This window comes from Stylophora pistillata, chromosome 14 (genome assembly GCF_964205215.1).
Source record: "Stylophora pistillata chromosome 14, jaStyPist1.2, whole genome shotgun sequence".
Classification (NCBI taxonomy): domain Eukaryota; kingdom Metazoa; phylum Cnidaria; class Anthozoa; order Scleractinia; family Pocilloporidae; genus Stylophora; species Stylophora pistillata.
This window is the reverse complement of record NC_142532.1, coordinates 2,771,205-2,785,000: the sequence shown is the minus strand read 5'-3', so window position 1 is coordinate 2,785,000 and position 13,796 is coordinate 2,771,205. Positions and strand designations below refer to the sequence as shown.

Genomic DNA, 13,796 nt, shown 5'->3' with positions numbered 1-13,796 from the left:
CTGAGTCGATTTCAAGTTAGGGCATGAAGAGTCCCTGGGGACATTGTCTTACAAGACTAGTTCCAAACGGTCGCAGTCGTTCTGCCATCTGATTGGTGCCAGAAAATCTTTGTGTTTTTCTGCCCAATCAGAGTGAAGTGTACTTTAGAAACCTTTCGTGTGTTTTAACACGAATATATATGCTAGTAGCTCCTGGTAGCTCAGTTGCTCGCTATGTTTGTTTGGACTGTGCGACGGAGATTTGTTTGAGGTGAAAAGTTTCAGTCTCAGCACACAGAGTAAGAGAAATCGATCAGATTGTCTGCGAAAATCTTACCGGAAATTATACTGAATACTTTCGCAGGTATCCCTAGAGAACGTGTTTTAAAGTTTGCGAGGTTTGTTTACAACACGATGGTTGCAGTCATTGATATGTCGCTTTAAACGTTAACCGAGATTTAAGCTTAAATCTTTCTAGTGTTTTTGCATAATTTGCTGTGACTGAAACTTTGCCAATCCCGTGAAGTTATTTCGTCGCACGGGCCACGCAGGTATGTCGAGCAACTGGTACTCGCGCAACTTTCTGTGCGTGCCAAAATCTAATCTCATCTTCGCTTGAAAAAAAGGAAAGCTAAGCGTGGAAACTTTTGCTTAATAGATGTGGGTAGATAACCCTGTACTACTAAGCTGACATTTGCAATAAAGCAAACCCGCCCTTTCCATCCAATATTTCTTGGGCTTTGGTTTTGTTTTTCCCATTGAAAGCAGCATCGGATCGATTCCCAATGATCAAAGGTATTTAACTTGGTCTTCAACAATCGACAGAAGAGGTGAAATGACAATGACCAAGGGACTAGAAGAGAATCCGTGGCCTTCCTAGCTCAAGAATTTCAACACTCTATGTAGCAGTTGAAAGATTAAACTCTTTCCAAACCAATTCGGTAACTGCCCGAAAACATCTCTCCTTCTCACGATGTTCTCGTTAATAAGTTTTTGTTCAGATTTTAATTAGCTAGGCGGAAACAGTTAAGCTTTCTCTTAGGGCTTGCTGAAGGTCGTCCACGAACTTAACGTTCTCTGCAACCTTGGCCGTATTGTGAACGACTTTACAAGCTACAAAGCGAAGATTAGATTTTGGCGCGCACAGAAAGCAGAAAGCTACGTAGGCGAAAGCGCCAGTTACTCGACATACCTGCGTGGCCCGTGCGAAGAAATAACTTTACGGGATTGGCAAAGTTTCAGTCACAGCAAATTATGCGAAAAATCTAGAAATATTTAAGCTTAAATCTCGTTTAACGTTTGAAGCTACATATCAATGACTGCAACCATCGTATTGTATACAAACTTTAAAACACGTTCTCTGGTGATACCTGCGAAGTATTCAGTATAATTTCCGGTAAGATTTTCGCGGACAATCTGATCGATTTCTCTTACATTGTGTGCTGAGACTGAAACTTTCCACCTCAAGCAAATCTCCATCGCACGGTCCAATCAAACATAGCGAGCAACTGAGCTACAAGTATATGTCTGTGTTAAAACACACGAAAGGACTCTAAAGCACACTTTACTCTGATTGGACAGAAAAACACAAAGATTTTGTGGCACCAATCAGATGGCAGAATGACTGCGACCGTTTGGAACTAGTCTTGTAAGACAATGTCCCCAGGGGCTCTTCATGCCCTAACTTGAAATCGACTCAGCCCCTGGGTCTCCGAGGATGGCCGGGGCTCGAACCATCGACCTCCCGCACAACTGAGTTCAGTGCTCAATCCAGTGAGCTAACTGGGAGGCAGTTATGGTATTGTGGAAAAAAACAAATCGTGAGTGGTTAAACGATATTCGTCATCACGGTGGTCGAAATTTGTTGCCAACTCACTCAGCAGTGCCTCGTGAGTCCACAACATTTCGACCACTGTGATGGCGATGACGAATAGCGTTGTCGATAAGAGTACGGACCACGCTAAACCAATGTCAATTTGTTAATCAGACTTATGGGCGTATAATGCACTGGGGGAAGGCCTTAGAAGAGTGAAGGGCTTATTATAAGAGCGCTTATTTGGAGTCGGATTTATTAGAAAGTGGAGCTCATTAAAGAGGGGGCTTCTTAGAATTAAGATCGTATTAGAGAGAGGGAGACTAATAAGGGCGGGACTTATCAGATTAGAGGGTTTGTTGGGGGGGGACTTATTAGAGAAGGGGCTTTTTAGGGAAGGGTGCTTGTCATAGTTTAGGGGCCTATTACAGAGAAGTCTTATTAAAGCGGGGCTCGTTTGAGAGGGGGACTTATTAGAGGGGGTCTTATCAGAGAGGGGCGTTTTAGATAGGGGGCTTAAGAGAGGGAGATTTATCAGAGATGAGAACTTATCAGGGCGTTTAAGGTATACTTGATAAATTATAACTGTGCCTCATTCGATGCTTTAATCCTTTTAGATACAACTTGCTATTTTACGTGAATCCGCAGTACTATGGTTACTCGGCGATCGCCAAAGTCTTATTAAAAAACGTTCGAATGAAGTGTGACTACGAATCTACACTGAACTGTATTAGCACGGATGGTAATGCTGTGTTGGCCAGGTTCGGGTTTGACTCGGTCAATCCCTATGGTTATTTACTGGTAAGTACAGAGTTTTCGTGGAATAACTTTTTAACTGAGTGTTCTATATCAGTGCAAGATCTGGGGGAGGGGCACGTAGACGAAAGGAAAGCCGTGAACATACACAAACAAAAACGCCCCCAACCCCCCCCCCCCCCACACACACACAGCTCAAGGTCTGGATCCGCCACTGTACATGGTACCAGGGTGTGTTCAGAGAACACCATAGTTAACAACTATTCCAGCTATTCAACGAAGTGAAGTGGAAGTGGCCAGTGTTGGACATTTACCGAGCGGCAAAGCGGCGAGGTAACTATCCACCGCTAGCCGCCGCCATTGAGGTAAATAGTTGTTTTAGTATGTACTAAAACAGTGAGATAGTATGGCACAAAAAGATGATTTTAACCCATTTACTCCTGTAACGATTATAATATTTTCGGGTGCAAATCCTGTGCGAGTAGCTCAGAGGCGCGCGCGCGACCGCATGCGCGAACTAAATTTCCACCTCGAAACATCGACTAGGCGAATAACAAAGGATATTCGGAGTTTGAGTAACCAATCAGAGTGCGCCCTCAACAATATCCGTTACTTTTATCTCTCTTTACCACTAGTGCTTGTTTGGTCAAAATGTGCGCAGTTCCTAAATATGACTCTTTTCCTTTTTTTTTTTTTTTTTTTTTAAGATAATGCTCTGTATCACAGTGTTATCGCTGCTTTTCTCCTGGCTACTGTGTGACGTAAGATCATCTCGCTGAGTCACCGCGAAGTTAACCACGCGTCGAAGAAAACCGGAAAGAGGTACTTTCTTCTAAAAATGAACAAAGCATCTAGGAAATAAACTTTGGGAGGTAATATTGAACCGGCCTTATAGAACAAATGAATAAAGGCTGATAGTTTCGAAAGAAACTGTTTGGGGCTGCGTCGGTGGGAGTAACGAAATAATTTGAATATATCAACAAAGTTGAAATGGTAAATTGGCCACCGTAACGATTACAAAAGCTGACGTTTCGAGCGTTAGCCCTTCGTCGGAGCGAATAGAGGAATTGTGGGTTGCGCGTGCTTTTAAAGGCAGAGAATGGAGCTACTTTATTGGTGGGAACATGGCAACGAGAAAAACACGAATAAATTAGTGGAATGAAAAGCGTTCGTTGATCCCTGTGGGATTTAGACTGCCGGTTTGAAAGATGAGCTTTTGTTCAAGATTTTTACGACTTTCCGTGCTACCTAAGTGTAAGGAAAGACCGCAGATTGCCATATGTTGCTTAGAATGATTAGGTAAATTAAAATGTCTAGCGACTGGTTTCGATGTATATAAAACAATGTTAACTTCTAGGAAAGAAGTCTTTATTCTTAATATCATATGGCTCTTACAGCTTTTATTGAAAAAATTTGCCCCCAAGTTGGCAGTAACAGGTTCCGGGAAAAAGCTCAATGGCCTCGCGTGATGCGAAGTGAAGAAAGAAAAGGGAAAATATTTGGCTCTCAATTATGATCACGAGCCATTTCTTCTTGGCGTCTGACCCTCTCACTCACTCAGTGAGCAATTAATGGTCTATTTTGGGAGGGTCACTTAAGCCCACTTGTGCCCTTTCACGTTATTTTTGTAGAAAGCAAACTTTACCATACCATTTTGTGAGCATAATTAATTTTAATCTCCTTTTTTAAGTTTTTCTGCTTGTTCTTTCTGCCATTGATGTTATATACGTAAAATACGTAATAGGCCGCTACTAAACAAGAAACGCTTTGATCGTAGTATCATTTTTGTAAACTCCAAACGCAAATGAATTTCATGAAATTTGCTTGCTTGCACTGAGTTTGTTATCTGAGCCTTTTGGGCGGTAGATGATAAGTTTTTTTTTTTGTCTTGACACAGCCGTCTTCAGCACGAACAACAGTGGTATGGGTTCGGCAGAGCAAAATCTACCTCGAAGAACGCATCGAGCAGACATTGAATTTACTCCATGGAAACCGACAGTGTTTCTCATTATTAGAATAGGGCAATTTTCAAAGTTGACTAAAAAGACGAAGTGATGCTTTGAGAAAGTGTAGTTTCATTGATGTCGAGAGATTTACATAATTAAGAGAAAGTATTTTTGGAAGATCTAAACAAACTTCTAAAGATGCGCAGACGAGATCGTGTGAGTCTTATCAGCGAAGAGTATTTCATAAGCCGGTCATACAAATCAAGAGTAATCTCTAACTGCTAGACTATTCCATAATCTTTTTAACTTAAGGGATAAAATTACTTTGTTAACCACAAAGGGCATTAGAGAAAGAAAGCCCAAAGTCAGCTCATTCACGCGCAAGCTTTTAGGAGAATGTAAGTTTGAGCTAGCGTTCATTTTGCAGTTTTTCAAGGTGTCGATTCAGATTAAGCGGTTGGAGTCGAACGGAATCGGTTATCGAACGGATGTTTCGTTATTAAAGAAACAAACGCACATACAAGGTTACTGAACTTGTTCTAATTCTACAAATGATTTATTTGTTTGATAATTGGATTTTTTAATTGCTGTTTGTTATTAATACGTGGATTGCGGATTAACCGAAAATAGCTTGAACAAAAATGAAATTATTTGCATTGTTACCAATTCACGGATGATTGTGGATTAGCCAAAAATAGTTTTTAACAAAAACAAATAATAATAATTAACCTTTTCATTTAGTTGATTAATTCATTTGTTCTTTCAGTTTTCGATTCATGCGTTATTGGTCCGTGAATTTTTTTTACAGAGCAGCAGTGCGCGCGCATGATAATAATCTGATCAGATCAGCTACACAGCCGTTCTTAGGGTCGTCACGCAACGCTCCTCCCCACGTGACGACCCGAAAGAACGGCTGTGTAGCAGACTATGACTATTCGTATCTTTGGAAGGATACACTTCACACTTCCGGCAGGCTCCATACCAAATTCGAGTTAGACGGGCCATAAAGGTACTCTTTTTCATGACCCCTGATCTTAAACCTGCTAAAACAAACGATGTCTACAACTGTCTGAGTGACGCCGGAAAAAAAAAAAAAAAAAACGATTTAAGAAAACATATTAATGTTAAGTGGATCAGTAACACGGGCGGACGGTAAGACGAACTTTTCAAGTTCGTTATGGCATTCTTCTCTTATCTTCCCTTTTTTTGATCAACTGTTTTTGTGCGCATTCTTTGGAGTTTGTCTACTGGGGCTAGAGGTTATTTTAAGGTTCTCCTAAATTAAAGACACGTGATTCTCCCTAAAGCAAATTATGATAAGATGGCTACTTTCAGCTCTGTTGTTGAATAAAAAAATGTTTGTATTTTGCAAGAGGACGGGACAAAAATAATTCATGATACAAGGAAAGAGAAATGCAAATCGTCTTGTGACAAGATTCCTCGTGTTTGTCATTTAAAAGGAGAGCGCATCTTTCATGGAATACTTTTCATGTTATTTTTTACTAAAATGGTTCTCATTTGTTACTAGAGTTTTTAAATGAAACCCGGCTTAGCCTGTGACCGTTTTAATATTAACTATTGAGCAGTACCTTAACGTAGCACTATTTGCAATGCAGTACAAGGTGGCTCTAAACTCTAAAGTCTGTTCTAGACCCACGCTGTCAGACCATTCATAGGGAAACAATCGTCCAAGAAATTTGGTATAGCGAGGGTTAAAAAGATTGGCTATATTCCATCTCTCAACACCACCATATGCCTGGCGGCCTTGCTCGCCATTTGATCTCAAGTATGTTGCAACTATTAATAGAGCCACAAAAATGGAAAACGTTTTAAGGCCTTTGATCTCTCTTTTTTCAGGTAAACACAATTCCACACTTTTTTTTAAATAATCGAATTTGACTTTCAAAATTAAACACCAAAAACGTCTGTCTTTCGTCGAATTCCCTAAATAATGTTTACCCTTCAGACATTTCTGCACTCGTGCTATTAAAATTTAACCCTATAACTCAAAGGATCTGATTTTGGACTCTCCCCTCTAGCTGCTACACATTTCCATGTGCATGACTTACAGCAATTCAGTATTAAAGATCAAAATATCAACTTTTAACTGATAGATTTAACTATTCTCATTACCTGTTTTCTGAGTGATGTATGTATATTATAAGGAGAAGTTAAAAATTGATCTCTTCTGGGAGAGTTAATCATGTCTTGTGCATTGAAATTCTATTGAAAATTTGTGTAATGGACCAAAAGTTAGCAACGTTGACACGAGACTTGACTCACCACTGGCATATTTTAGATTTTAAACCTTGAAATAAATTGTTAATTTATTAGACTAATTCTCTCATTAGTTCGCCGTAAATAAATCAACATGTTAATCAAATGTTTCGGATTTTTCTTTGCTATAACCTCTCATCACATCATTAATTTCAGTTATGTCGCGATATTTCGAATTTCTTAAAACCCATCACATTCCGACTTTTCCCAACATCTTTTTGAACGCAATCCTAAGATTTCTGAGGCTAATTCTTCATTACAGGTGTTCATTAACCTCTATAGATATATATATTTTTTCTGTTTACAATAGTTAAAAACGCTTTGGGTGTTTCTGAATAATAGTTTTACAGGACTTTGATTTTGTTGAGGTCTCGGCCTAAGGGCTGAAATATTTTTCTACTATTATTGTTAAAAGATGTCATCTAGAAGTTGTGCCATCTAGACCGTACATTTCTTCGTTTAAAAGATTGTAACCATGGAAGTGTAAGAAAGTAGTAAAACTTCTCGTGTTGTGGATGGTAGAAGAACTACAGGCCATAAGGCCAAGCTAGTCTCATAAAAGTTTACGGAAAGCGAAACAGTTGTCGAAGCTTAAGACTTGTGGGCAAAATTTTCGCACAAAACCAACCTTCCTTGTGCTTTCAAATCTTGGTTACAAAAACAATTTCGAAAACATTAGATTCTCTTTGGGATTACAGATTTGTTTAAGAATAGTATGGGAGCATTATAAGGGAATCTTTCCAAATTTTAAAAGCTTAACGCTATCTGTCTTTCGAATTAACAATGTGAACGAGTATTGAAAACAGTTATGTGGCTGTCTCTCGTGTGAGATTTCTTCGCCCGCTGTATGACTGTTTAGGATTTTCTTTCCGTGACAAACTTCGTGAACTTTCGGCCTAAATATTGGGCCTCATGAAGACGAGGTCACCAACATGACATAACTAATCTTGTCATTGGCCGACTTTTTTGTCCTATAAAATCTAACTTCAAAACCCTTTTTTTAGTGGTGCGAGATTGGAAGGACTCCAAGACGAACTGAGCCAGGATTTAAGAAGTTTTTGGATATTTGCGCTCTTATAGATATTTGAGAATATATAAGATTATGATAGGTAGTGATCAGTTTAAAGTCAACAGTTGTTCGGGCAGATCCCTAAATTAACTTTTTGATCAAGTGCAATTTATTTCTATCTCAAAGTGTATTTCAGCGAGAGTAAACAGTCTCGCTCAGTGCTTTTGATGTAGTTGTTTGAGTTTTGCCTTAAGATATATATAAAAAAAAAAACATTACTTTGAATTAGTTAAATTCTGACAATAACGCGCTTATCCCTGTGCTTTTGTCCATTTAACACTTGATCACTGTTATAAGTGCATAAAGGTCAGGTCGTTGTAGGAGAGATGACACGCGACGTGGAATGAAAACACGTCAGTCTTTTTTTGTTCTGCGTTGGCGTGGATCGTCTGTTGGAATGAGTTCAAATCTTACGACCTCTCATTAGCAAGGGTTATGTCTACCAAGCAGAACTAACAGTCATGTAAATCAGTTCACACTAACTGAAGTCCTTGTAACACCTGGATCGTCTCTAAGTACAGACAGTGGTTTTGAAAGAGACAAGTCGCAGTTAGTCAGGAAATACCACTGTTACTGATCTCTTACGAAGTGAATATCACATGCCCCAAGAAGAAACAGCTACTGCGCATACGTCATTTGTCCTTGCGGTGGCTGTGAGATCGTTGACCTTTCTGCCGAAAAAACTTGAGTATCCGTAATAAGTGTTTGTAGTGAAATATGATGAGGTTAGTAGTCAGTCCAATATTGTCAGCGGTCATTAGGCGAGGACGTTACTGTGAAGACAAAAAACGTCAACATGTCCATTTTCTCTATCTCGAGTGTTATACGATTCTACATGGTGTCAGGTGTCTTAGTATAAGGTCAGCGAGGTGTGCTTTTGTACCGCAGACACCATAAACGAATTAGGCACTATACGATTTCATTTGGTGTAATTTTCAAAATGAAACCTTTAAGGCCATTGTTTGCTCTTGGGGCTTTGTTCGCTTGTCTGTCTTCTACCATCGTCTTTAGACCCTCGGCAGCAACTTTGAGCAAACCACAACGTGCACAAGGTTAGTGTGTTTTTAGATTGGTTACGCCATTCGACTTAGACGTGCAAATTTTGGGGTGAAAAAAAAATGGCTCGATAACGAACTGCTCAGGTTGTCAGGTGGGAACTTCTTTCGAAATTTTGATGCAAAGTTAATGATCCCTCAGCCATCATAAGGGCTCGTTTAGGTAAGAAGTATAATTTTTTAGCTTCCAGGGTCTGCGCACGAGCTTAAGAGCAGAACATTTTCTTCAAATTCCGATAGCCTTGAGACGGATAATTCTTCTCGCAGCAAACTTACTTAATCAAAAAGGTATTCAAATTTCTCAGAACTTTATTAGAATGGTGATGGATCGCGTAAGATATATTTCATCTTAGCAGCATGCTCCGTTGACGTAATCAAAGAAGTAAGAATGTTTACTATGTAGCATTGAAAGCTGCGACATTTAAAAAAAAAGGCTTCTAACACCCGACAAGGAAAAAGCGCCGGTGTCCTCCGCTTTACCTTTGATCATTATGTAGCAAATACTTTTTTTCCTTCCTTCTTGTTTCGCCGCAACCCGATTAAAAAGTGTATGCACTAAACTTTGGAAAACAATTGCAGCCTGTTTTTTAAGGCGGTCTTTTGGTGATGGATGAAAGTGTTTAGGGTGGCGAAGGGACATGATTTGAATTATGTAATCGCAAAATTAGTTCTGCAGGTATGAAATGCTCAGCTACTATGTTGTTCCGTTTTCCTTTAGTATTCCTTGCTCAAAAAATGTTCGGAATATGGACAATAAATAGAATAGTAAAGAAGGTTAATTTAGGGCTCTATTATGGAACGAAGGAAGTTGATTGCATTTGTCATGAGCATGCGGAAAAAACAATCATGTGTCCCGCACGAGGATTTGAACCGACTATGTCCATTTCTTCGTTCGAAGACCGAGGTCAAAACCTTGGAGCAACTTAGAAGGACGTGCCCCGACAACTTTAGTCTTATAGCATTCTATTAAGCAGGTGACCATTTTTTTGTGTTTTTTGTTTTTTTTCGTTTTTTTTTTTTTTTTCTGGCCAAATTTGCTAGAAGTTGTGTTCATCATCTTCCAAAAAATCAATGGGAGGATCGAAAGAGTGTGGGGAGGAGGGGAAGTTACGTAAGTTCCTGATTCCATTTCACGCACAAAATTTATGCGTTATGTGCACTTTAAACAGCATTTCAAGTGTCACGAATTTAAAAGTAAACCTTTAAATCTCACCTTACCTTGCTTTTCTGGAAAAATTCACCCGTCGCGTTTTATATTTGGGATTAATTACGCGTCACCTATAAACCGTTAGACCGTCAGCTCTTTTATCTTGACGCATTTCATTGATCAGTCAGAATTGACCGTTTCCTCTGGCCAAAGCTGGTAAATTTACTTTCTTTGTCTTAGCTCTTTGGCTTCTAGGACGGAAGCAACGTGTCAAGCGTGATTTGGGAAGTACTCAAACCCCAAGCAGTACCACCAACACATATAACTCCACTGCTACGCCAGCCACCATTGAACGAACCACGAACCTTAATCACAGCAACCAGAACGCAAGTGATATCACTTCGAAACAAACCAAACCAGGAGAGGGAAACATTGGAACCTCCCTAGGTGGTAGTCACAAGAAAGGAAACGATTGTCAAGAATCAACATCCTCTCCGAATTCCACCGATTCCGGCTGTCCCAAGTCCAATGATTCCGGAACATCAAGTAACGGGGTTCCAGACTCCGGAACTGTTCATAACAAAGATGAAAACCGCAAAAGTGGCAACATCCCTTCAGTTGTCAAACAGCATAGTACGTGGATAGCTCTCCTGGCGAGCATATTGTTGTGTGGATTTATTTTATTTCTGGTGCACATCATTGGAAAGAGAAGGCGCAGAAAGCTAGCGGTTGCACCTGAGGATTTTAAATCTGGATCAACTTGCAGCTGTAGTGATGGTATTAAAAGCACAGAGTTGATGAACACCAGGATTGAAAGCCATTGCCACCCAGGTGTTACGCCATCCGGTGCTACTGACTAATTAAATTGATACCTACAATAGCTGGAAAAAAAAAAAAAACAATTTTCTACATCCATTTTAGAATCACTCGTGGTCCTCGAATATAACTGCTCTCAGATGTGTGACTATTTCGTAAATCACTCTTTTGGAAAAAAGAAAAACTTTAAAAACCAACAAAAAATCAAACTGCCTCGCAGCAGTGCGATTTGGTCTCGAATAGTACTATCTTTTCTCGAACTCGCATTATTTTCAGGTTCTACGTTTGCAACAAACGTAACGAGCCACTAGGTAAATTGAATTTTCTTTCACACCGAAGCCTTGAATGTAGGCCTTTAAATTGTCCGTTTTTGTAATAGATGTAACAAACAGGGAATTGAAATTCATGACAAGCAATTTTGGTTTAAAATCCTAATTGTGCGATACTTCTTTTGCTCGAGTTCTTTATTGTATAAAGAAATAAAGGCCACAATTTTCAATTACAGTTTCCCTAAAATTTAAATATATCTTATTCTGTGCGTAGGTATTTGAAAATAAAGCCAAATCGTTCAAAGGACTCTGTTTCCATTTTCGTTTTTCATTCACCACAAGAAAAATCCTCTCTGAATATTAAAACAATAGAATTTTGTTAACGAGTTAAAAGGCTCGTTTTAGTTAGTGTTTCTTCCGGTTTAACAATACAGTTTTGTTCATGCGTTTCTATCTCTGCGAAAAGGGGGAATTCCTGGTAATCACACTCTTCTTTATTAGCCATAAATTGTCTAGGAATTCCTCTTTTTCGCAGAGATATAGACGTAGGAACAAAATTCTATCGTTTACAATATTCAGGGAGGATTTTCTCAATACTAAGCTAATCACGCTCTTTTTTACGAGCTATACAATGTTCAGGAATTCCCCTTTTTCGAGATGAAAGCTTATTTTAGCTAGTGGTTCCTCCAGATTACCCAAAAGCTCATTAACCAATTTCTATTGATTTAATATTCATGCATATATATCTGTGCATCTGTGGTACTGTATCGTGTGCTAATTTCAAAGCTACAGCTTTGTACACCGATAAAATCCTCTCTGAATATTAAAACAATAGAAATTCGTTAATAGTTCGGCCCACAAAAGAGCTGTAGCTTTGAAACTAGCATACAATACATAGTTCATCATGCTCTTTTTGATGCACCATAATTTGTCCAGGAATTCTCCTTTTTCGTGTTGAAAACTTGTTTTAGCCATTTGCTCTACTGGTTCACCCAAAGTTCTTTGACGAATTTCTATTGTTTTAATATTCAGAGAGGATTTTCTCGGCGTATAAAAGAGCTGCAGCTTTGAAATTAGCACACAATACAGTGCTAATCATGCTCTTTCTAACAAGTTTGATATTATTTTCTATTAATTATATATACGCATGCGGGCCGAGAAAATCCTCTCTGAGTATAAAACAATAGCATTTTGCTAGTGGTCTAGTGGTTCTTCCAGATTAGCCAAGAGCTCAATAACGAATTTCTATTATTTTAATATTCAGAGAGGATTTTCTCGGCGTACAAAAGAGCTGTAGCTTTGAAATTAGCACACAATACAGAGCTAATCATGCTCTTTCTAACAAGTTTGATATTATTTATATTAATTATATAAAGGCATGCGGGCCGAGAAAATCCTCTCTGAGTATAAAACAGTAGCATTTTGCTAGTGGTCTAGTGGTTCTTCCAGATTCAGCCAGGAGCTCATAAACGAACTTCTGTTGTTTTAATATTCAGAGAGGATTTTCTCGGCGTACAAAAGAGCTGTAGCTTTGAAATTAGCACACAATACAGAGCTAATCATGCTCTTTCTAACAAGTTTGATATTATTTTATATTAATTACATAAACGCATGCGGGCCGAGAAAATCCTCTCTGAGTATAAAACAGTAGCATTTTGCTAGTGATCTAGTGGTTCTTCCAGATTAGCCAAGAGCTCACTAACGAATTTCTATTGATTTAATATTCAGAGAGGATTTTCTCGGCGTACAAAAGAGCTGTAGCTTTGAAATTAGCACACAATACAGAGCTAATCATGCTCTTTCTAACAAGTTTGATATTATTTTATATTAATCATATAAACGCATGCGGGCCGAGAAAATCCTCTCTAAGTATAAAACAATAGCATTTTGCTAGTGGTTCTTCCAGATTCAGCCAGGAGCTCATAAACGAACTTCTATTGTTTTAATATTCAGAGAGGATTTTCTCGGCGTACAAAAGAGCTTTGAAATTAGCACACAATACAGAGCTAGTCATGCTCTTTCTAACGAGCTAGATATTATTTTATATTAATTATATAAACGCATGTGGGCCGAGAAAATCCTCTCTGAGTATAAAACAATAGCATTTTGCTAGTGATCTAGTGGTTCTTCCAGATTAGCCAAGAGCTCACTAACGAATTTCTATTGATTTAATATTCAGAGAGGATTTTCTCGGCGCACAAAAGAGCTGTAGCTTTGAAATTGGCACACAGTACAGAGCTAGTCATGCTCTTTCTAACGAGCTAGATATTATTTTATATTAATTATATAAACGCATGTGGGCCGAGAAAATCCTCTCTGAGTATTAAAACAATAGCATTTTTCTTGTGGTTCTTCCACATTAGCCAAGAGCTCATTAACGAATTTCTATTGTTTTAATAATCAGAGAGGATTTTCTCGGCGTGCAAACGAGCTGTAGCTTTGAAACTAGCACACAATACATAAGTAATCATGCTTTTTCTAATGCGCTATAATTTGTCTGGGAATTCCATGTTTACGATTTGAAAGCTCGTTTTAGCTAGTTGTTCTACTGGTTAACCGAAGGCTTTCTGAAAAAAATATTCTGTTTTAATATTCAAAGAGGTTTTTCTTGCCCCGGGCAAAAGAGCTGTAGCTTTGACACTTGCGCACAATACAGAGCTAATCACTGC

General features: G+C 38.8%; 1 protein-coding gene across 2 annotated transcripts in view; it reads left to right on the top strand.

Annotated features, from left to right (window-relative positions):
• The window catches only part of LOC111323415 (uncharacterized), a 22,500-nt gene extending 12,080 nt beyond the window's left edge, over positions 1-10,420 (top strand). The window contains exons 12-14 of one of the 2 annotated variants that reach the window (XM_088745132.1): positions 2,410-2,593; positions 3,256-3,370; positions 10,283-10,420. In XM_088745132.1, the coding sequence (XP_088601258.1) occupies positions 2,410-2,593; positions 3,256-3,327 (256 nt within the window). In that variant the 3' untranslated portion in view covers positions 3,328-3,370; positions 10,283-10,420. Of the gene's footprint in view, positions 1-2,409; positions 2,594-3,255; positions 3,371-4,445; positions 6,830-10,282 lie in introns of those variants that run through there. The other variant, XM_088745131.1, reaches the window with a different exon arrangement.
• The last annotated feature ends 3,376 nt before the right edge of the window (positions 10,421-13,796 follow it).